Raw genomic sequence first — 23,576 nt, forward strand, 5'->3', positions numbered from 1 at the left:
AATGCTATGTCCTGAGACCCAGAATGTTCTTTGCATATGCTAGGTATTCAATATTTATTTATTCATAAAATGACTGAATAAACTAAAAGATATTTTGAGCATAGACATTTGTAGATAAGGTACAATTGCTAGATAAACTTTACTAACATATACATAAATGAAACTTGGCAGAAAAATGAGCTCAAACTGAATAAAATTCCTAATTTTACCTACCAGGGACTAAGAAGTGAACTAGAAGACCAATGATGACTGCCACCAATATCAATGACAGCATAGCGAGAAGGCCAATCATCCATGGCTGCAGAGTTCTTCTTGGGGTGCCAAATCCTACCGCCCTGGAGAAAGGAAAGCCCATGATTTACTTTCACACCATAGTTATACAGGTTGCAGGCTTTCTTGTTCTCTTTGAAAAGTCCAAGTTTCTCTCGCCCTTTCCATCAAGAAGACACTTGTTCCAATTTTGGTCCATGTTATCTTGGCCTCATGGGCGTTGTTAAAAATATCAGGATTGAGGGATCTGTATATTGTTCTTGGTTTCTGTTTCTAGAGGCATTTGGTAACCTTGCCTAACTTGTCTTATTGGTGTGGTCCAGTATAGTTCATTTGTGTGAAAACAGGACCATTCTTGCTTTGTTTAGCATTTAACTTTTTCTTTTGTCTTTCAGATTTAGAAATCGATTTCATTAACTTTTCCTCTATCATCTTTAATTGTTGAGAGATTCCTCTGGCACATGAAAAATAAAGAGAGTATAATTGGAACCTCATATTCATCATTTTATCAATTGTTAGCAATTTTTGGAAATTCCTTTACTGATAACTCTGATGTCTATTTCAATGTGAAATAAGACAGCAAGCTTCTTCATCAAATAATTATAACCAATTAGGATATTTTCAACATAATCACATTATTGACATTTCTAAAAATTAAAAACATCACTACAATATATCCTGATAATCTACTTTCTAATTTCATGTATTGCCATTATATTTATAGATTGTTTCTAAAACTGGGACACAATGAGCAAAGTAGCACACTTTATTTAACTGCCTTTTAAGTCTCTTTTGGATCCTCTGCACAGTAAAGAAAACAACCCCAATACTAAATTCAAAATTGGGAAAATACTTGCAAGGTTTACATCTGACAAGAGCTTAATATCCAGAAAATATAAAGAACTCAAACAACACTAAGGCAAATTGCTTATCATTTGATAAAAAAATGGGAAATAGATCTAAACAGACATTTTTAAGGGAAAATATAGAGATGGTCAATAGGTAGGTGAAAAAATGTTCAACATCACTAATCAAAAGAAAATTGCAATTCAAGAGTACAATAAGATACTACCTCACTCTGGTTCTATTGGCTATTTTAAGAAAAGATGAGTGTTGTTAAGGATGTGGATAAAAAGGGTCTCTCTACACTGTCTTTAGCAATGCCAATCAGTGGAGCCATTATGGAAAACAATATGAAGCTTTCTCAAAAAAGGAAAATGGAAAAGCTGCAAACTTCATCAGTCTCACTACTAGTTGTGTAGTCACAGGAAATGAAGTCTCTTGAGGAGACATCTGAACTTCCATATTCATCTTGTCACCATGCCCAGTAACTAAAAATGGAAGTCATGTAAATGTCCATCCACTGATGAGTGAATAAAGAAAATGTGGTACTTGTACATGATAGTATATTGAGAAGCCATGGAAAAGTATGAAACTTTAACATTTGCCACATGTTAAGTGACATAATCCAAGCATAGAAAATATCACAAGATCTCCCTCACGTGGAGTTGGAAGAAAAAGGTAATCTTATTGAATTTAAAAATTTGAAGGTTACTACAAAGGAGGGAAAGAAGAATTGGGGAAAAGTTGATTAATAGGTACATAGTGATAGCTAGATAGTATTAAGAACTGAGTTCCTTTGAATAGTATGTTGATTACAGGTAATGTTAATATGTTAATAAAAATTAGAAGAAGAAATTTTGCATTTTCACCATAAAATAATGTTAGCTATTTAAGAGGATAGATATCCTGACTCCTGATTGGAAATAACACAATGTGTGCCATGTATCAAAACACACAGCATTCAATATACATGTATATTTTTGTGTTTAACAATTTTTTAAATAAAGAAGTTAGAATACTTTCTGAACTTGCATGAGTAACTGCTTTGTTGTGCTACTTGACATGTTTCTAACTATTTCCTGTGCACAAGAATTTAGTCCAGGGCCTGGTGCAATAGTGCAATGGTTAAGGTCCTTGCCTTGAACAAGCCGGGATCTCATATGGGTGCCGGTTCCCATCCTGGCAGCTCCACTTCCCATCTAGCTCCCTGCTTGTGGCTTGGGAAAGCAGTCGAGGATGGCCCAGAGCATTGGGACCCTGCACCTGCATGGGAGATGTGGAAGAAGTTCCTGGCTCCTGGCTTTGGATCAGTGCAGCACTGGCCGTTGCAGCCACTTGAGGAGTGAACCATCGGACGGAAGATCTTCCTTTCTGCCTCTCCTCCTCTCTGTACATCTGCCTTTCCAGTAAAAATAAATAAATCTTTAAAAAAAAAGTTTAGTCCAACACTTAGATTAGTCATGTTAAATTCAGATCTTTAACTTATAGCATATGAATTTATATTCAGTCCCCATTCTCTATTTCTATGAATGCTATTTGAATTCTTCATGACACTTGTCAGTTATACACTTAACCCACTCACTCAGTCCTACATTCTCTATTGGTTTGATTTTCCATCCTCTCAGAATCCAGATAGGAAGTCACTTGAAAATGAAAAAAGGGTTAAAAAAGAAAGGCTAGAACTCGATGGCTTTCACAAACTTTGAAATCAGTCTCATCTTGGCACAGCTGACCATGATGTACAAGTGGGGAAAGGCTATAGCAGTTCTCCTGTCCAGAACAAAAGCTCATGATGTTTGTGGCCTGACATACAGGAGCCTCAGCAGAACAACTCTTCAGTCGTTGACTTCCTGCTCATGGGCATGGCAGCAGCATCTCCAGCCCCAAAGAGCAAGTTGTGACCACTGGAAGAAAATGTGGACAGACAGCCTAAGGAAAATAAATTGTGTATCAAATTTTTTCTTCTCTTTTGGGAGAGCCTTTGTAGAATACATATTGCACCCAGGCCAAATTTAAAAAGTTATAGGAAAAGTAGTCTAAAAGTGTTAGCTACTTAACTGTATATGGGTAAACTTTCAACTTACTGCCAACTTTCACAGATACAAATAAACGTGCCATCTCCTTCCTGTTCTGGGGAAGTTGTTATCCGTTTGCTTCATTTTACTTCAGATTAGAAAAGAAATGCTGTTTGTAAAGCTTGTTGGAATCGAGCTTATTTAGAAGTAGATAAGTACTATTTGCTTATGCATGCTTTTCCTACTTCATTTGTATATGTACAACAAATAGAGTTGTATTAATTTCCTACTGCTCTATAATAAATCAGCACAAATTCAACCACTTAAAGCAATGCCTGTTTAAGCACATAGTACTGTGTGTCTCATGACTGGACTGTCTGCTCAGGATTTCAGAGGCAAAGATGGAGGTGTTGTTTGCAGCTACCCTTTTATCTGAGTCATCTTCCTCCAAGCTCACTGAGGTTTTAGGCAGAAACCAGCTTTTTGAAACAGAGCTAAATTAGGCCTGTTCTCTTAGTCAAGAAGCTCTTGTTCAATTCTAGATGTCATCCATACATTATCAGGGATCCCTTCCACCTTTACAACCAGTGAAGAGAAGTACCATCACATTGAATTTCTCTCACCAACTCAATATTTCCTCTCTAAATAAAGTCCATTCCCTTTTAAGATGCCACTGGATTACACTGGGTTCACCAAGGATAATCTCTCCATCTTCATAGCAAGCTGACTTGGGATGCTAATTACATCTTCAAAAATCCCCTCATGGCAACGTCCAGGTTAACGTTTTATATAACCGCTAGAGAATGTATTCATATTCCAGAATGTGGAACTTTGGGAGCTCTGAAACATCTGCCAATCACAGGTGACTTTCATGACAGCAGAAACCTATGGCCTCCAGAGAATGCATGTGGGGTTCAAACCTTTAATTTTTGTAAGGACTGGTTGTAGGGAACTATTCCATTAAAAGACAATTCTATGCAGAGCATAGAATTGCAAGATTAAGGAACATTTTATTCAAATGATATACGTTCAGGAGAAGAAAGTGAACTCCTGGAAGTTAAAATGGAAATAAAGCTCCAGGTGATCTCTGGTTGTGACCTAATTGGCACTCTGCATTCTTTTAAGGAAAGGGCAAGTATGCATGATCGTATTCTGAGTAACTCACCCTATAATCTCCAAGAAATCTAATTTATCTTGTCTATTACACCTTCATTATGTGTGATTATTCAGTATTTAAAAGGATGTATTTCTGATACACTTTTTTTCCTAGAGTTGTAGTTAAGGAAAACATGATGATATTTTGACTGATTTGTCCCTTTGTTTTCTGAGATCTTAAATATTGAAAGAGAAGCACCTTGAAGAACAAATGGAGTAGTATAAACAATGTGGAGTTTTTCAGCGTCTCACCTTCAAGCTACTTTTATACCTCGGTCCAAAGATCACTTGAATCAGGGAGAGGCATCCTGGACTCCCTACTCCTCAGGGGCTTTCCATGCTAGAAAAGCTTTCCTTGCCATTCGGCTTCCAGCAATAACTCTCTTTATTATATTTTCTGCACACTTCAAACTTTTCCATTCAGGATTATTTCCTGTATCTATAATCTCACATAGATAGCATGAGGTACCATTGTAAAAATATAGACACATCTGAAGGTTGTACAATTGCCCACTTACAGATGGATTATATTCTTACAAAACTTCATAAAGAGAGCGTTTTGAAGTGTAAGATTTGTTGTTCAGCTTCCCAGGTCAACCCACATCTACACAACTTCTAATGTAACTGAACAAAAGATCCATTTAATGATGCTGGAATTCATCCTCAAATGAAAAGTCTTAAAGAATCAAAATGAGAGAGCTTGGTTGTGCTACAGGTAAAGCCACTACGATGTGTCTAGGCTGCTCCACTTTTTTTTCTTTAAAGGTTCATTTTGTGTTTTCTTTATGGGAAAGGCAGATATACAAAGAGAAGAAGAGACAGAGAGAAAGATTTTCCGTCCACTGATTCATCCCTAAGTGCCTTGAAGGCCAGAGCTGAGCCCATCCAAAGCCAGGAGCTTCTTCTGGGTCTGCCAAGTGGGTACAGGAGCCCTAGGATTTGGACCATCCTATGTTGCTTTCCCAGGCCACAATTGAGGATTTGGATTCCATATGGAATCCCAGAGATGCAAGGTGAGGATTTATCCACTAAGCCATTGTGCTTGGTCCCAGCTGCTCCACGTTTGCTCCAACTCCTTGTTAATTGCCTGAGAAAATCAGTGGAAGATGTTTCAATTTCTTGTGCTACTAACACCCCTTTGGAGATTTGGACGAAGCTCTTGGAGTCTGACTTTGGTTTGGCTCAGGTCTAGTCAGTGTGCTGTTTAGAGGATGAACCACCAGGTGGCCAGATGGAAGATCTCTTCTCACTCCCTCTTTCTCTGTAACTCTGACTTTCAAGTAAGTAAATAAGTAAGTAAGTAAGTAAGTAAGTAAGTAAATACATAAATAAATATTTTTTAAAAATAAAAGAACCAAAATGCTACCTCCTGTTTTATTAATCAAAATTATGTTTTTCACTGAACAGCTTAACTTAATCATTTGCTATATGAAACACAACCTTTTGCTATAACTTAATGCACTCTGACATTTGATTTCTTATAAACTCTAATTATTCTTGGAAAATTACCATTTAATACCAAAGCTGATAAGAACAAGAGGTGCTATTTACGAATGGCCTACTGTGTATGTGTTCTGACATCCTTTATAAAAGATGTTTGAAGTAGTGGCAAACCATTATGAAAAAATTATGCCTATATACTTTTCACAAAAAAGTCATACTAACTTGTTATGACATGTCACAATCCCTAAGAAGCACAATGCACAGTTGAAAGGAGACCTGATCAAGGCAATGTGAATCCTGCTAAACTTGAAGCAAGAACAAACATCAAAACTTTGGTGAAACTTGAATAGAAAAATAATAAGCTTGTTGATGCTTTATGAAAACTTTATAGAGGCAATGCTCCACAGTGATCCTCCATTTACAAATGTATAATTTATTTTAAAAAGAGATGGGATGATATTGAAAACGGAGCCTCTAGTTTTAGACAATCTGCATCAATTTGTGAGAGAAAAAATTGACCTTGCTGGTGCCCTACTGAAGAAATTCATAATTAACAGGAGACACAGTACCTAATGCAACAAGCATCTCAAATGATTCCACTTCTGTAATTCTGACTGGAAAAATCAAAGCTGAGCAAGCTTTTGACTCAATGAGTGCCAAAACTGTTGTGGTCATGTACACTCCAGACAAGAGCAGAGATTTCAATGGAAATTTTAAATAAGCATGATTAGGATCCTGAAATATTTTTGAAGAACTGTGACAAGAGGTGAAAGATAGTTTTACCAGTGAGATTCTGAAGATGATGCACAAGCCACTCAAAGGTTACTAAAAGAGGGAAGTGGTCCTGTCAAAGCAAAAGCAGATGGGTTGGAGTGTGTGTTTAATGCGGTGGTTAAGACTGGTTAACACGTTTCTGGATGCAGTTCTAGATCTTGCTTCTGATTGCAAGTTTCTGTCAGTACAGACCTTGGGAGGCAGCTGGTGATGACTTCGCTACTTGGATTATTACCACCTACAAGTAGACCTGGGTTAGGTTTCTGATTTCAACTTTGGCTGGATCATCTCAGTTCTTCACTTTGCAATCATTTGGAGAGTGAATACTCAGTATGGAACCCTTTCTGTCTACCTGTCACTCTGCCTTTCGGAGTTTAAAATGCAGACCAATCAAGAGCAAAGTCATGGCAACAGGATTTTTGACTTTCTGAGAGGCCAAAGAATGGCACTGCTTATAAAGAAACTCTTTTGAGAATGTTAGCCTAAGCAGGAGACAATAATACTTGAAATCCTCTCCCAGTCCTTCACTATAACCTGTCTCATCTGTCCTTTCATCAAACAAGGGCGATTTTGTGAGATTTTTCAAAAAGAAATAATTAGTCCTTCTAGTCCTGCTTTGGCTCCTTGTGATTTTGTTTCATAATTTTTAAAGTAAGATTTATTTGTTTTATTTGAAAATCAGTTACAGAGAGAAAGGAACACATATACAGGGGTCTTCCATCTACTGATTTCCAAATTCTCCAAATCGCTTCACTGACCTGTACTGGGCCAGACCAAATCCTGGAACCAAGAGATTCTTCCAGGTATTCCACATGGGAGCAGGGGTCCAAGCACTTGGTCATCTTCTGTTGCTCTGTCAGGTGCATTAGCAGGGAGCTGAGTTGGAAGCTGAGCAGCTAGGATTTGAACCAATGACCGAATGAGATGCCAGTGCTTCAAGCGGTGGCTTGACAAGCTACACCACTATTCCAGCTCTGTTTCATAGGCTTAAAAAAAAAATTAGTGGAAGTGGTTGGCTCAGAAGTTAAGCCTCCAACTGGAGCATCTGCATCCCATTTCAGGGTGCCCCAGTTAGAGTGATGGGAGAGTTTCCTGCTAATGTGCACCCTGAGAAGCAGCAGATGATGGCTCAGTGGCCAGGTTCCTGCTACTTGTGCAACAGACTGGGATCGAGTTCCTGGGTCTTGGTTTCACAAATTATACAGCTCTAGCTGTTGTAGGGTTCCCATTAACTACATGATTTATAGAATTTCAAGTAGTATGTGAGGGAGGTAAAAGACTTATGAAGTTATGACAGAGATTTTACCAAGTGGAAGTTCCACTAATTTTTTTTGTCTTGAATCTGATTTACTTTACTGTTTTATCATTTTCTGTTAACTTTAGATCTGCATGTACTTTCAAATAATTCAGACTCCCTTCCTTCCCCTCTCTAATGCAGTTCCCATATTAGTGGGCCAAGTTATCGCGGAGGGAAGGAGGGCTATGAGACAGACGTGTGCAGGGAAGATCAATGATACTTGGGGTTGTCTCTAACAAACTTTGGAGGCCTTTATTATACATGACAGTCTTGTTTTCCGTGTCACTGAGCATTCTTTGTAGGTTTCTATTCTTGATAGGTTATTTGCAGACATTATCTTCTCCTGAAGAACAAAAAATCTTGAAGACAGACAACTCAGAGCATCGCAACGTTATGAACACAGTGTCGCAGGTTGTAGGACAAAATGGACGTTTTCTACATTAAAGTAGGTTTGCCAATAAGTTAAATAAGATCTTCACCTCTGAAAGTGATAGAACTTTTAATAATTTCAAAGGTGAAAAGCCTTTCTGTCTTATTTTTTTACATCATGGATATGGATACAATTCAAATGTCTACCAGCTAGTTCTTGGTCACATGAAACTGTTCAATTGAGTAGAAAAGAAATTTTTCACAATATCCTCTTTCTGTCACCATTGCTGATATTTTTCAGGTTTCCTTGTCTTATATTTTGAAAATGTGACTCCAACTGTAGTGTTACCAGACTGCCAGTCTATGGAATACCTTATTGTTTCTGTGAGAGTGGGGAAAAGAAGGAGGTTCAAAATAGAGGAAAATATTGTAGGTCCAGACCACACATTATTATTTTTTTTTGGCTAGGGATGATAAAGACACTAAATCTAGGAAGAGATGAGGGTAATCAGAGTAGCAAAATCAGAACTCAGAAAGACAACATTTTACATTTTTACTTACCGATTTACCCTTGTCTTAGGCAAAATGGGCAAATTGAAAGGAGAACAGCAAAAAGAAGCATAACTGAGTTGCTTGAAATTCCAAGAGCAGAATTTGAACTGCTGAGAGTTGCATATCTCTCCTAGATTCTCTGTGGATTTACCTCGTCCCTAGAGAGGGGGACTCCTGTGCCCTGAGCCTTCCTGGCAGGCACACCACTTAATGCTTTCAACATCTGGCTTGTTGGGCTGGGCTTATCCAACTTCTGGCAGCGCTCTGTGTCCTTACCACCTGCTAAATCCTAACTAGTGATATTGGTTTCAGCCTTTCAGTCCTTCTAGCTCTACCTGTCTTTGCTTGAGAAGACCTTCTCTGGTTGTATTCTGAAATACGAACAGCACTTAATTTTCTTTTGCCTTGAGATATAAGGAAAATCTACCCTTCTAACATTTTGCTACAAAACTTTTCTTAAAGAGTATGGAACTTAGATGTTGGAATACTGATACAGCATAATGAAATGCTAGTTTGAATTAATACACCATGATTTGCTGACTTGTAATTGTGTGTGATATAGCACTAATAATAAGTACCAAACCTTTGGAGTCTGACTACTGGAGTAAAGTCCCACTCATATCACTTGCTAACTCCATGGTATAAGACAAGGTTCTTGGCCTTTTTGAATTCTAATTCCTATGTTTGTAAGATGCAGATTAAATTGATAGTTACCTTATGAAGATTAAATGTGCTCACATATATAGTAACTTATACAGAATGAATATTACATAAAAGCGATCAGTTACCACTCATTATATCACATTATAAAAATGATAGGAATCAGCTGTGTTGAGAAAATGAACATAGTGGAGACTGAAGCTTGGGTTTTAAAGTTACCTTGAATTCCCATACGAAGGAATTCAGGTGGGTACATTTTCATGAAGTCTCCAGAATATTTTTAACGCGATATTAATCAAAAAATGTGTGTTCCACGATGGCCAAAAGTGATACGGTAACATGTCTATGTCATATACTAAGTATAGGAATAATAAGGGCAAAAAGAGTTCAGCCACAAAACAAAATGCATTACAGAATATCCTACTTTGCTGACAATGACAGATAGTACTAACGTTGTATAGCTTGCGTGTGTGAGTTGCGTTTTAACATGTTTTTGGCCCAAGTTTCAGCCCCATCCACTAAGATTTGTAATGTATGTGTCAGATTGCAAGTTAAAGCCCAGATTGGATCAATATGTGTGTATGTGAAATGAACTGTTTGCATTCAAATACCTGGGTAAAGCCTTGTAAACAACACACACAAACACACACACACACACACACCCTAGCAAACTGCTTTGAGGAACTTACCAACCAGGGTGTAACTTATTATTCCTCCTTTGTACTTTCCTTTTCCCATTTATCCATCCATTCAGTTATCCACACTTCTATCTACTCGTCATCCATATTTTACATTGGGCATCATGTCGATTTTAGATGGCAGAGAAGAATCACAATTTCTACCCTCAACTATCTAACTAACTAACTTTCTATCTAACTCATGATACAACCATAAAAATCATGACTCAGTCTGTGCTATAAAACTGAAAATAATGAAGTACTGTAAACATCATTTGTAAAAATATTTTCAATAGCACCAATAGCAGATATTTACTAGGCTAACAGAAATGAAAGCTAAAGATCTGAAGAAGTCCCTCTCTCCTAGGGAAGTCTTGTATGGCATCCTGACACACATGGGACCTACAGTTTTTGTCAGAAGGCTTTGACTTCAATCCATACTTGTGAAAAACCAAAATGTACTTATATGAAGAGAACAATTTCATGTTTTATACACATGGTTTTAAGAGCATAATGATATTCCCATCCTTACTCTCACCCACCTGTCTTTTTTATTTTTCTTTTAATTTTTGCAATGACAAACTTTACATCTATTTTCCAGAGTTTAGGATACCTCTCTCAAATGACTCTAGTGAATACTGCCTGGAGATGCAAAGCGAGGAAATGAAGGACTCAAACATGTAACACATCCTGCTCTGGGCTAAGAATTTTCATACAGATGACCTCAAATAGTTTTTCCACAATTAAAGCCTATTACTAACATTTCATTAACGAGGACACTGAGGTATTTATGTTGACAATAATAGGATGTGGGCCTATGAAACCCAAGATATATTCTCTTCATATCAATAGTTTTTTGAAAACTTAGTTGCTTTCTTTCCATTGTAAAATCACAGGATAATCAAAGTGCTTCATTCATGAAAATTATACTGAATAACTAATATGTGTCAAATGATTTATATTTAGTAAACAGAATATAATGGTAGTTGTTACTATAATACAAATAATTTGCCACGTATTATGAAATCATATACTTATCTGAACAAAAATTCCCAAAACCTTGTCTTATAAGTGCTTCAAAATTGGATGTGTCTGTGGTACCCCCTTTTAATGTGCAAAATGTTATTCCCAACATGCCAGAGATTTGGATGAGAAAGTGTAATCAAGAAAAAAATATGTTAAATCAGCCATCCGATCTCAGTGAGAGGAACAAATATTTCAATTCACTGATTATGCTGATTACAGATATAAAGAATGACTAAACGTCTTAATTTTAAAATTAAAAGCAGTCATTTTTTTCTTTTGAAAATCATCAAAAGAAGAAAAATCAAATTTCCTACTAGTTAAAATGCACCCTACTCTATCGCCCAGATTCAAATCCAAGTTCTTCTAATTATCTTGTAATGCTTTCTGTTTCTTCATCTCTAAAATGTAGAAAATAATTGTACCTGTTTTGGGACTGCTGTGGGGATAAAAGGAGTTAATACAGTGTGATGTATTCAAGGCTTGCAGTAAGCACTATGCGTCTGCTGAAAAACGTCGGAAAAATCATGCTTAATCAATAATTCATAAAAGGTTTAGTAATCAATAAATAATGCATACATTTTACTTGCCATTTTGACATTAACCCTAAAGAAACATGTTAGAGTATATTAGGGAATGGTCTTCACAAATTAGCAAGTTTTTGGAATGGATATTGGGAATGAAATTTAAATGTAAGATATGAAGTCTTAGAAACACTTGAAAAAAGTCTTGAAAGGCGCTACCTAAAAGATCTAAAGATGATAGAAGGAAATCTAATTTTTTCATCTAAGCATTATCTAAAATAGTGGTAAGCTAGAGAGTCAGGCTTTTGGCGACACTAAAAATCTCAGATGAGGAAGTCAACTGGCATTTTGTCTTATTTATGGGTTGTAACTAATGTTTAAAAGTAAGTGAATTAAAAAAAGGGTAAGCGAATCACTCAATTAACAAGGAGCACAGGAAAGGATGTAGTACAGGTGTTCCTCAAGGCAGAGGCCTATGCAAGGGCAGTTAAAACATACAGAACGTCACAAGCCCACAGTTAAGAAGGACAGCAGAAACAGCAAAAATATGAATCCATTACATTTTGGCAAAGCTTTCACGCTGTACTGCTAGTTGATGGAGAAATGGGAATAGTGAGTGTGACTATGGAGCATGTTCTAGAATGAGCATAGGTGAGGGACAGGCTGTCTTAATTATTATCAAACATCTTTCCCTCACTGCCTCCTAAGCTTGCCTGATCATGTGATTTTCTTCTGAAAATCCTCTAATTCCTGGATTAGTATTCCATGAATTTGACCTAAAAAAGGGTAAGCATTTGGTGTTTCCGACGGTCACTTTTCTTTACAAATATGTTACCAATGTCCAAAACTACAGCAGCCATCATCAATATCAGTCATGCTATTTCCCATAAACTGCAAATACTCTTAAGAACACTTAAAGTACATTAGAAAAGAATACTTTTACCGTCTATAATTATAGCATTTGATAATTGTGAATGTGAAATTAGGAGTGATATCCTGTTTTATAATATCACAATTTCCATAAATGTAGGAAACATATTTTTAAACTTAATGGGTTTTAATAAATAAGTGAAACACTGACACTAGATACTAACCTATGTTCTCATTCAATTATTTATCAGATATTTATGGAGTGCTGAATATGCGTGAAGCATTTCAGACTGTTAGTAAAGAGTTCGAAATGACCCTTTGAGAGTAACCATGTGACACCCAAAGAACTAGTCAAATATATATTTTCAGTGAGGAAGAAACCAGGAGAGGTTCATGAATTTAGAACTCAACTGAACACCAAATTCTCATCTCTAAAATTTTTCTGGCATAATTCTGGCCAGAAGACACATTGCAGCATGAACAAGGAAAAGTAAGCCCTGGCCATTATGCGTTACATCTCTGAAACTGGCACCTGACAATTCTGTAAACATGCACAATTCCACTTTTCTCAGATTCTTTACTTTGAAATTGAAGCTAATGTGCTGCTGAGCTCACAAGGTTGTCTTGGCTATTAAGTGGAATAACAAATTTACAGTATTTTAAAAACGGACTACATTTAAACACTGCTATCCTATAACTGTTTAAAATCATTATTTGAGTTGTATATAATTGCATGCCAAGCTATCTTATTTTTTCTTCTTCTGTGTGGCAAATTTTATTTTAAAAACAGTAGCTTCAAATATTGTATGTTTTCTTTTTCTTCCAAATTTTATGGGAAGAATTTTAGGGAGCAGACGTGTTTCCCCCGGTTTACTGGCCTGTGTCATTCTCCCCTCAAGATGTCATGGTCTGTATCGTTGTTGGTTTCCACTGTGCATTAATCCAAAAGGACTGACTAGCCACGAGGGACAATGAAACGCAGCTAAAGGGGAACTGCCAGAGAAGGTCACTTTTGCCAATTACTGAGAAGAGGTTTTTTCTTAAAAGAACACAGCTTGACTTCCCACCACCACCAAGTAGTTGAAATCGTCGGTCTACAGCACAGCAGTATTTTCCTAAATAACTTTTCTTAAAGCTCAATTATTTCTTGGTAAACTAATGTCGACAATGTGTTTTTCTTTTTTTATATTAAAGCCTTTACTTCAAACACTGAGATTAATTAATCCAACCTGCTATAATAATTGCGCTGACACATCAGGAATTTCGCCACAGACACAGTCTAGCAAACAAGGTGCCCACCCCCACAAAATTGGACTTACCGATACATCGTGGACAGGAGGAAGAAAACGATCTTGGAGGTCTGCACTCACTGAACCCGACTTTCTAATCAAGTGAATGACATCTCTAAATATATTGGATGTCTACAGCTAGAAGAAATAAGGAAACAAATTACAAGTAGTTGAAATGAAACTAGTTCAACAAGTTTCAACACAGAAGCCTCAACCCATAGAACTGCTTGAAGAAAACAGTCAGACAACATAGTCCCAACAAGAATGCATTTGTTTTTTTGTATTGGCTAATTTTGTTAAAGGAGTGCAAGGATTTGATTTGAACGAGTAATACCTTAGGAATGCACTAGGATTAAGAGTTTAAATACGATTGTTGGTAAGTATACAAATACCTTAAAGAAACCTTCACCAAAAGGCTTGCAGTGAAACCAATCAGATATTCTTAAATGTGTAACTCACGAATTACTCCGTAAATACTTTTTGAACAGCAGATATCTTCATGCCTCAAGATGAAATATTGAATATTAATACACATTTAAAATACCTTCATCTGAGAGTACAAATAAATACATATCAAATCAAGATTTTCCCCAAAATGACATAATGGGATAAATATACAAAAAGAGTAAAAAGGAAACATTTTTAACTAGACAGTATTATCGGTTTATGATTTTGTACTTGTTGAGCCATGAAGATGGGACTGAAGCCTTATTTGACCAAATCATAACTTTGGTTCCCTTTGTTTTCAGAAACATCTGATTATTGGGTCTGTTCTTCTATAGAACAGGCTAAACATCTACACACACACACAGAGCTCCTATACACATCTATAGAGAAACATTAATGCATCTTATGAAAAATGTTTTGTTTGGTTGTTTGTTATTTTTTGAACCTGTCATTGATACTGTCTCAACCCAGATGTTTCGAAGAAGGGAACTTGCATTATTTTTAACATATTGTTTACCCAATACTATGTCAATTAATTCCATAATGTTGTATATTGATACTGAGGCCTTGTTGGGGCTTTTAACTGACCGGATCTTTACTCTGTTAGACCTATCTTCAGACCATAGAAGGTCTCCCCAAGAGGCCACTGGACTTATCTGGACAATAAGATGCTGAACTTTATGCTAGGCATGTGTTTGCAAGCAATGAATCTCAACTGAACTTGAACCATGGTTATGCAACAAGGTGGAGGAATCCACCATGGGGGGAGGGGTATGGGAGGGGTGGGGGGAATCCCCAGCGCCTATAAAACTGTACTACATAATACAATGTAAGCAACAATAAAAAAAAAAAATGCATAACCATGAAAAAAAAAAAAAGAAAAATGTTTTGCTTACAGTATTGTGTAATTTGAAGAGCTTTCTATCTGGGAAGACAGAGATCTTAAACAGCTACATGAAGAGTAAGAATATGACGTGTTTGGTGCCTATTACACTGTGATAACCAAATGGTACCCGTTTAATTTCCCCACTTAGAGGAAAATACTGCTTTCAATAAAGATTTTTTTAAGTCACTGCTTTTAATATTTTGAAAGTTACATGGAACAAAGTCTTTTTGGCAGCCTAATGTGGTACTTTAAATCTGGAATCTTTAGAGTTAGAATGTAAGCATGTAAATCTTAGTATTTTCCATGTTTATAAAAGTAATACTAATACTAACTCCCCAATATTTTGTGAAATATTAATGACTATGTAAAATATTTAAAACGGTACACTGTGAAATGGGAACACTATGGAAATACTGGCTATTATTATTAGGACTTTGGTTCATTTGCATAGACTTCCTTTTTAAAAATCTGTTTACTCGAAGACAGGAAACTGTCTCTCCTGTCTACTGGTCTCTCTGGCTATTCCCTGGGTTCCACAAAGGCTGGGACCTGGGACTGTGGTGCCTGTCTCCTGCGAGGGTGAGACACATTATATGAGCTACCTGCTGCCTCCTGTGTTCCCCAGTGGCAGGAAGCTGCAGTTAGGAGTTTGAGCAAGGCATTGAACCCATACAGTTTGATGCGGGACACTTGAATCTTAATTGCCAGGTTAAATGCCCTCTGCCAGGAGAGAAAAAGTTAAGATCATTCTATTGAGTTATGTGAGGAACAAGATAGTTATATTCCATCTTTGGTTTTTCTACTGTTAACTTCCTCACATGTAAGCAGAATTAATAATAGTTTTTCAGGATATAATTTTAATCTTCTGTATGTCCACAGGTTTAATTTTTCACTAATAATATTCAACAAGTAAAAAGCAGAGAGCTCACAGTTCCACAGGAGTATCAACAATGTCTAAAAACAACAATGAAATCCTCCAAATACTAATTTCTTTTCAATATTTTTTTTGGGTATTCTATATTTACTGCCAAGCATTAGAAAATGTATTTCTGGGAATATCTTATTTCACTATGTATAATAGATTCCAGTTGCAGGCATTTTGTTTCAAAAGGCAAGATTCATTTTTTTTAATGGCCGAGTAATGGTTTCTTAGCGTATACATGCTATGTTTTCCTTATCCAGTCATCAGCTGATGGACACCCAAGTTGATTTAATGTCTTAACTGTTGTGAAATGAGCCACTTTAAACATAGGGGTACAGATAACTCACTCATATGCTGATTTCATTTTACTTGGGCACATTCACAGAAATGATATTTCTTGGTCATTTGGTGGATTTACATTCAACTCTTTGAGGAATCTGTCTTTCATACAGTTATACTAGTTTATATTCCCACCAACAGCAGTTTAGGGTGTCTTTTTCTCCACATATTCCGCTCTTTTATTTTTGAATGATAGCTATTATTTTGGGGATAAAGTAAAACCCCATTTGGTAGGTATTTGCATTTTTATGATGGCTTGAGCCTCAAACTTTTTTCATTATCTGTTGGCCATTTGTATTTCATCCTTTAAAAAATGGCTTCTAGGGCCCAGCATGTAGCCTAGCAGCTAAAATCCTCTCCTTGAACATGCTGGGATGCCATATGGATGCCAGTCCTAATCCCAGTGGCCTTGCTTCCCATTCAGCTCCCTGCTTGTAGCATGGGAAAACAGTCGAGGACGGCCCAAAGCTTTGGGATCTTGTACCTGTGTGGGCAACCCAGAAGAAGCTCCTGACTCCTGGCTTCGGATCGGCTCAGCTCCGGCTGTTGTGGCCACTTGAGAACTGATTCTTTGAACAGGAGATCTTCTTCTCAGTCTATCCTCCTTTCTGTATATCTGAATTTCCAATAAAAATGAATAAAACTTTAAAAATGGCTGCTAGTATCTTTATAAACTTACTAACTGGATTATTTGCTTTCTTATTGTTGAATTCTTTAACTTCTTTATAGATCCTGGATATTAATCCCTTTGTCAAGTATGTAATCTGCAAATGTTTTCTCCCTTTGTATTGATTGCGTCTTTACTTTCTTGTTTCCTTTGTAGTACAGAAGCTTCTTAGTTTGAGATAATCTCATTTGTTCACATTTTATCTTTATTTACTCAACTTCCAACAGTTTTGTCTAAGAAGTCTTTGCATGCACTCATAATTTACAAGGCCCCCTATATATTATCCTACAGTAATTTGATGGAATCAGTTCATATATTTAGATCCTTAATCATTTTGTCTTAGATTTTGTCAATTATCAATCTAACTTAAATTGTCCTGTTATTGCTTTATGATTATCTCATATTCCCATGCCATATTAAAAAAAAAAGGTCTACATAAAGTTGCAGAAAATGTACATTATGAAAAAGCTGCACTTGGAGTTAGTTTTTTTTTTTTTTTTTTACAAAATAAACATCTTTAATTTTCTGTGGACACTAGGGAATACCTATGTATTTGATATGTAAACATTATGTTTTTAGGTAATAACCTTGCACCTTCCTTGAGGGATATGTAAGATGTTTCTCAGCTTATTTATCTATTGCTGCTATTACTCTTTATTCTGAAAATAAAAATTTAAAAAATTGGCACCAGTTGACATATTGTCATGTTGGAATGAAGAAATGGAACAATACCACACCATTAAGGAATCATTTTACATAGCAGCTCAGTCTCTGTTGTATTATGACAGTTCAGAAAAGCCTAGTACGATAAATACCGCATTTAAAAATATTTGCTTAGTTCTTTTAATGTTCTCTGAAGTATTTGGAAAATAAGTTGGCCATTGGCAATAGAAGCAATCATTTCTTACTTGCATTATCAATTTTTTTTACCTCTTCAATATTTCAAACTATCTTACTGAAGTGACAACTTTGGATCCAAATTTCTGCTATTCTTGATCTGATCCTTTGAGTAGACAACCAGTGCTGGGGCACGGGGGAGGGAGAGGTAATACACAAATTGAGAAAATTTTAAATTACTGACCATGATTGTAAAGTGTGCTCCCTAATACTCTAATACCCAAGCCCACCCCAGAGTTCAAGAAACCAACGCCCACCTAGTAGGCTGGCCCCAGGATTTGGGCCAGGTGATCCATACCGCACCAGTTCCCCTGTCCCCCAGGGAATGAGAATCCATCCCCCACCACACATGTGGGCCCCATGGCCTGAGCTAATTTACCCAAGCCCTGTCAGATCCCTTGTCCCTGGGATTCACATACCTGGTACCCTTTTGGTCTAGGCTAGCATGACACGCCTCACCTGAGCTTCTGCAGTCTCCTTGTGCCATCTGGCCTAGTGTAGTCTGCCGCCTGCTCACACAAGAATTTATTTATTTTGCTTTTTCTTTTTTTAATTTTAGCCCCTACATATAAGGAAGAACTTGTGCATTTGTCTTTATGTTTTCAGTTTGTTTCACTCAACATTATGCATTCCAATTGCATTCATTTTGATGCAGGTAGTAGAATTTCATGGTTTTTTTTAATAGAAAAAATAACATTCTGTTATGTGTGTATAAGTCTCTAAACATCTTTGCTATTCATGTGATAGTGGACATCTTGTTGGATTCCGTATTTTTGCTACATGATGGTTCTGTTGCCTTTTTAATTGTAGTAGCTTTGTAGTATGCTCTGAAGATAGGCATTGTAATGCCTCCAGCTTGTTTTTTTTTGTTTTTGTTTTTTTTTTTTTTGTCTTTTTGTTTCAGAATAGCTTTGGCTGTTATAAGTCTTCCAGGATTCTCTATGGCCTTTAGGATTTTTTTTTTGTCAGTTCTGTGAAGAATGTCATTGGTATTTTGATAGAAATCGCATTTACTCTGTAGCCTGCTTTAGGTAATATAGACTTTTTAGTGACATTTTTTCAGTTTATGAGCAAGGAATATTTTTCCATTGTTTTTCAATTTTTGTGTGTGATTTTGATGATTGGTTCAGTTTATTCTTTTTATTTTTAAGATTTATTTATTTTTATTACAAAGTCAGATACACAGAGAGGAGGAGAGATAGAGAGGAAGATCTTCCGTCCGACGATTCACTCCCCAAGTGACCGCAACGGCTGATGCTATGCCGATCTGAAGCCAGGAGACAAAAACTTCTTCCAGGTCTCCCATGCGGGTGCAGGGTCCCAAGGCTTTGGGCCATCCTTGACTGCTTTCCCAGGCCACAGGCAGGGAGCTGGATGGGAAGCGGAGCTGCCGGGATTAGAACCGGTGCCCATATGGGATCCCGGGGTGTTCAAGGTGAGGACTTTAGCCACTAAGCCACATCATTGGGCCCGGTTCAGTTTATTCTTAAACATTTGATTTTGCATGTGTGGCTACTGAGAATACCATATTTTTTTCTTGATTTTTCTCTCAGTGAGTTTGATGCTACTTGTATTTGTATGTTCATTTTGTAGTTGGCAATTTTACTGGCTTATCAATTCTGAGGGTTTTTTTTATGCTGGAATGTTTAGTTTTTTGTATACAACATTATATCTTTTGCAAACATTGAGTTTCCAATTTTACTGCCTTATTTCTTTCTCCTTACTTTTTTTTCCCCAATGCTTCCATTATATTGATTAAAGTGAAAATAGAGAATCTTGTGCTGTTCTAGAGGACAAATTGATTCACGGTTTCCAAGTTTGGTATGATAATGGCTATCGGTTTGTCACATACAGCCTTTATGATTTTGATGTATATTCTCCTTTCATGTAGTTTTTCAGCTATGGAGTTTAATCCATATGCATTTAAAATTATTTGTAGATAGGCACTAACACCATTTTGCTGATTAACAATTTTTTCTTATCTGATGACTTTAACAATTTGATGCACAAATTTTTATACAAATTTGTTGTAATTTTTCTGCATTTGAGTTTTGCATTTTTTTTTCTACCTCCTGGAATCCTTTCTGAATCTGCTTCTGACATCTCAGCCTCAAGACATGCAAATTAGGGATTATTCTGATTCTCTTCCGTCCATTTCCTGGTCTCACACTACACAGAAATCTGTACCCCACATTTCCTCTTATTCCTGTTAAACTGGAGTCACAAGATATATCAAATATTCTCCTAGAACAATGAGTTACAGTAACTGATTTTTTGAGACAAAAGGTGATATGATGGAATAACTTGTTCTAGCTCAATTTCATTGTGATACTTAACATATAAAGCAAAATACTTTGAAGCAATTGTGTTTGAAGTGGGTTGGGTGTAGCTGGAATCCCACTTACTCAGCATCTTCTGTGTATCTTCTGAGAGATGTTTTCAGTGAAAGCTATTGTTTTTGAAATTTCATGACAGTTTACCCTATTACATGAAAGAAGAGAGAGAGGAAGGAAGAAATAATGAGAGAGCAAAAAGGAAGGTTGAAGAAAGGAGGGAAAGAAGGATGGAAAGAGAAAGGGAAAAGAAAGGAGAAGAGAGGAATGGACTTGAATACTCATCTAGAAAGATCCTACCATAATCATCATAGTGACCATACTTTAATCAACCAGGACAAAAGCTGGGGTTGTGTTAATATGCTTATTCCAATCAAGCTTGCCAGTTAGTTACAAATAAATGGCATATGCCTCATACTCTTCTAAGTTAGCAAATATTGATATTCAAAACCTTTCTGTTTCTACTGCTTTTAACTCTGAGATAAGAATCATGTTAGTTATTTTACAAAGGGATCTTGGATTATTCTCTAGCATCTAAGAATCTTGGAAAACTTACTCAAGCTGAGAATCTTCTCTCTACATTTAACAACAAAATACACAGGTGAATCCTTGATTGTACTTTCCTCTGGAGAAAATATACTGGGATACGATTTGATAGTGGCTTGGTACTTGATATAGGATGTTGTGTAATTCCTGGGCTGTGAAGTCTGAGGGTCTGAGAGTGTGTGTTTTCATTAAAGATTAATTGTATTTCATGGAGCTTTTTACGTTATTGCTTATTTGTTTTAATTGTGCTTCTCTGAGTATTCATTAGATGTATATTCTTCCATTGTTTGATAGCTTTGCTGTTCAATTCTGTTTTTCATAGTCTTGGTTCACATTTCTATTGATAGTGATAATTGGTCAACTTTCTTATTAATTGTGCATTTTGTATGTGTTAGGTATCATTATCTTATTAGTTTTGGATATTTTAGTAGTTTCTTCAATCATATCAGTAGTGTTATTTCCATAATAAATAAGTAGTCAAATGCTTAATTTTTCCCCTTGATCTTTTTATTTTTTAAATTGTTATTATTTTATGATACAGTTCCATAGGCTCAGGAATTTCCCTTGTCCCCTCCCCAAAGCCTCTACTCCCTCCATTGAGTTCCCCCCAGATTATCACAATAGTATCACAATCATAAGTCATTGCGGCTATGGACAGAGACCAACATCCTATTGTCAAGATATAATTAACAGTTTCATGGGGAGTCCATCTTTGGTCTGGAAGTAGAGATGCATGCTGCATTGTATCCTCACATCTGGATGTGATAATCTCCTTTACACAGTGACTATGAATCCCCTTAAATGAAAAGCCACAAAAGAGAGAAAAATAGAAATTTACAATGCCATGAAGTTAAATAACATTCTACTAAATGAAGAATGTATTTCTGAAGAAATGAAAATGAAAATCAAAAATGTTCTTGAAGAAAATGATACTATTGTATGACCTATGAGTCAGTGAAGACTTTAATGAGAAAAAAGATGTTTTGAAGAAATGAAAACAAGAACATCAAAATCCATGAAACATAGTGTCTGCTATCTTTGTTGGTGAGATATGTCTCCTGAAGGCAACAGTAGATGGGTTGTTTTTTGATCCAGTCAACTCATCTATGGTATTTCTTTGATGAATTTAAGTCATTTACATCCAGGATTAACATGAACAGGTGGCAATTTGGTCCTATAATTTTAGCCATGGATTGTTCATTGTTTTATTCTTCTGTTGTTATTTTACTGGGGTTTGTTTCAGTGTTACTATTTCCTATATGACATATGCCTTAAATTGCTTAAACTCCAGTGGTTCTTGTTGCTAAGAAGCTTTACACAAAGTTTTCTGAATTCTGTATCCCTCGGTTTCTCGATGTCTTCCTCAGTTAACTCTAAGGTGGGCAAAGGTTTTTGCTCCTTTGCAGGGGGAGTCTTCAGTAATATTCATTGTGACTCTGTCTGTTCTTTGCTCTTGGTCATTGTACTCTGAGCTTAATGAATGCACAGTCCTGCCCCCCAGTCTTTTTCCCACCTACACACAAAATGGTGGCTGATGCAGCTCTGGTGGGAGTCAGGGCTGTGAAATCTACCCTGTTCCTGCAGTTCCTGCACTGCCTGGGATCTGCTGCTCTCTCATTTCCTAGTAGAATCAAATAAATCCACAGGACTTCCTGTTCCTTGCCTGGGTTCACCTGCTGATCTCCCGGAGAGTTCCCCTTCCCACCTGGATGCTGGTGGAGCTCCGGCTGTTGGTGTGTCTCAGAGTGATGCTTGCTGACTGCCCCTGCAACACCACACTGTTGTTTGTGCTTCTTTCCCACATCCATTTGGTCTTCAGCTGCCCCTCTGTTGTTGGCCTGTCCTCTCCTATTTTCTGGAATGTGCCTTCTCTGCTTCACTCTGGCTAATGATTCCCCATCTTACCCTATTCTACCATCTCGATTCTCCCTCTTGAATATTCTCCTTTGCCGTTCTCATCATTAGGACTGGTAAGAATGAAGTACTTTAACATGCATTTCAGTCACAGTATGCCAACAATGCCTAGACCCTCCCAAGGTCATGTTTACAGCATTCATCTCCCCTTTCTAGGCTTCGCTTTAGCAGTTTGCTCCTAGCCTAAATTATAAAGATATTGTTATTTTTTTTTGGTATTGATAATGTTAGCTTTCGTTTCTCACACAGGTGTGAAATGCGTTTTTGACATCTACTTTTGTGTGTAGTCTTCGGTGTAGCTTTGTGTTTGTAATGATTATGAAAATACGCTTCTCAGATCTCTTGCTTCAGGAAGTACAGTTGGCAGGTGGTGCAGGTGATGAGCTGTGAGCTCACAGGTGTGCTCACCATGAGGTTTGTTATTTTTGTTACATTTTTTTCCTTCTACAGGCAGCTTTCAGGCTGTGACTATAAACACTGTACTGCACAACTGTTACAGTAGTGCATTCCTGGGACATCCAGGATTTCCATGAAGGATAACATTGAGTTAAGGACTCTGCAGGAGCCTGTGAAAATGTGTTGATACCACACTACCCTGTGGGTCTCCTCCTATCCAGCTCTTCTTCCTTCCACCTGAATTGCATAAGCATCAGAGCTGCACTGTATTTTTAAAAAGATTTATTTATTTTTGTTGGAAAGGCAGATTTACAGAGAAGGAAAGACAGAGGAAAAGGTCATTCCTTCTGCTGGTTTGTTACTCAAATGGCTGCAATGGCCAGAGCTGAACTGATCTGAAGGCAGGAGCCAGGAGCTTCTTCCGAGTCACCCATGTGGGTGCAGAGTCTTATGGCTTTAAGCCATTCT

General features: G+C 36.9%; 1 protein-coding gene across 1 annotated transcript in view; it reads right to left on the bottom strand.

The window, feature by feature from the left end:
• LOC121147295 (transmembrane protease serine 11A-like) overlaps nt 1-13,799 on the bottom strand; it is a 50,754-nt gene extending 36,955 nt beyond the window's left edge. Inside the window, exons 1-2 of the mRNA XM_040967120.1 lie at nt 13,792-13,799; nt 214-335 (exon numbers count right to left, since the gene is read on the bottom strand). Of these exons, the coding sequence (XP_040823054.1) occupies nt 214-335; nt 13,792-13,799 (130 nt within the window). The remainder of the gene's footprint in view (nt 1-213; nt 336-13,791) is intronic.
• Nucleotides 13,800-23,576: the final 9,777 nt, after the last annotated feature.

Source organism: Ochotona curzoniae, unplaced genomic scaffold, assembly GCF_017591425.1.
Source record: "Ochotona curzoniae isolate NIBS_2020 unplaced genomic scaffold, NIBS_Ocur_1.0 scaffold_4506, whole genome shotgun sequence".
Taxonomy (NCBI): Eukaryota; Metazoa; Chordata; class Mammalia; order Lagomorpha; family Ochotonidae; genus Ochotona; species Ochotona curzoniae.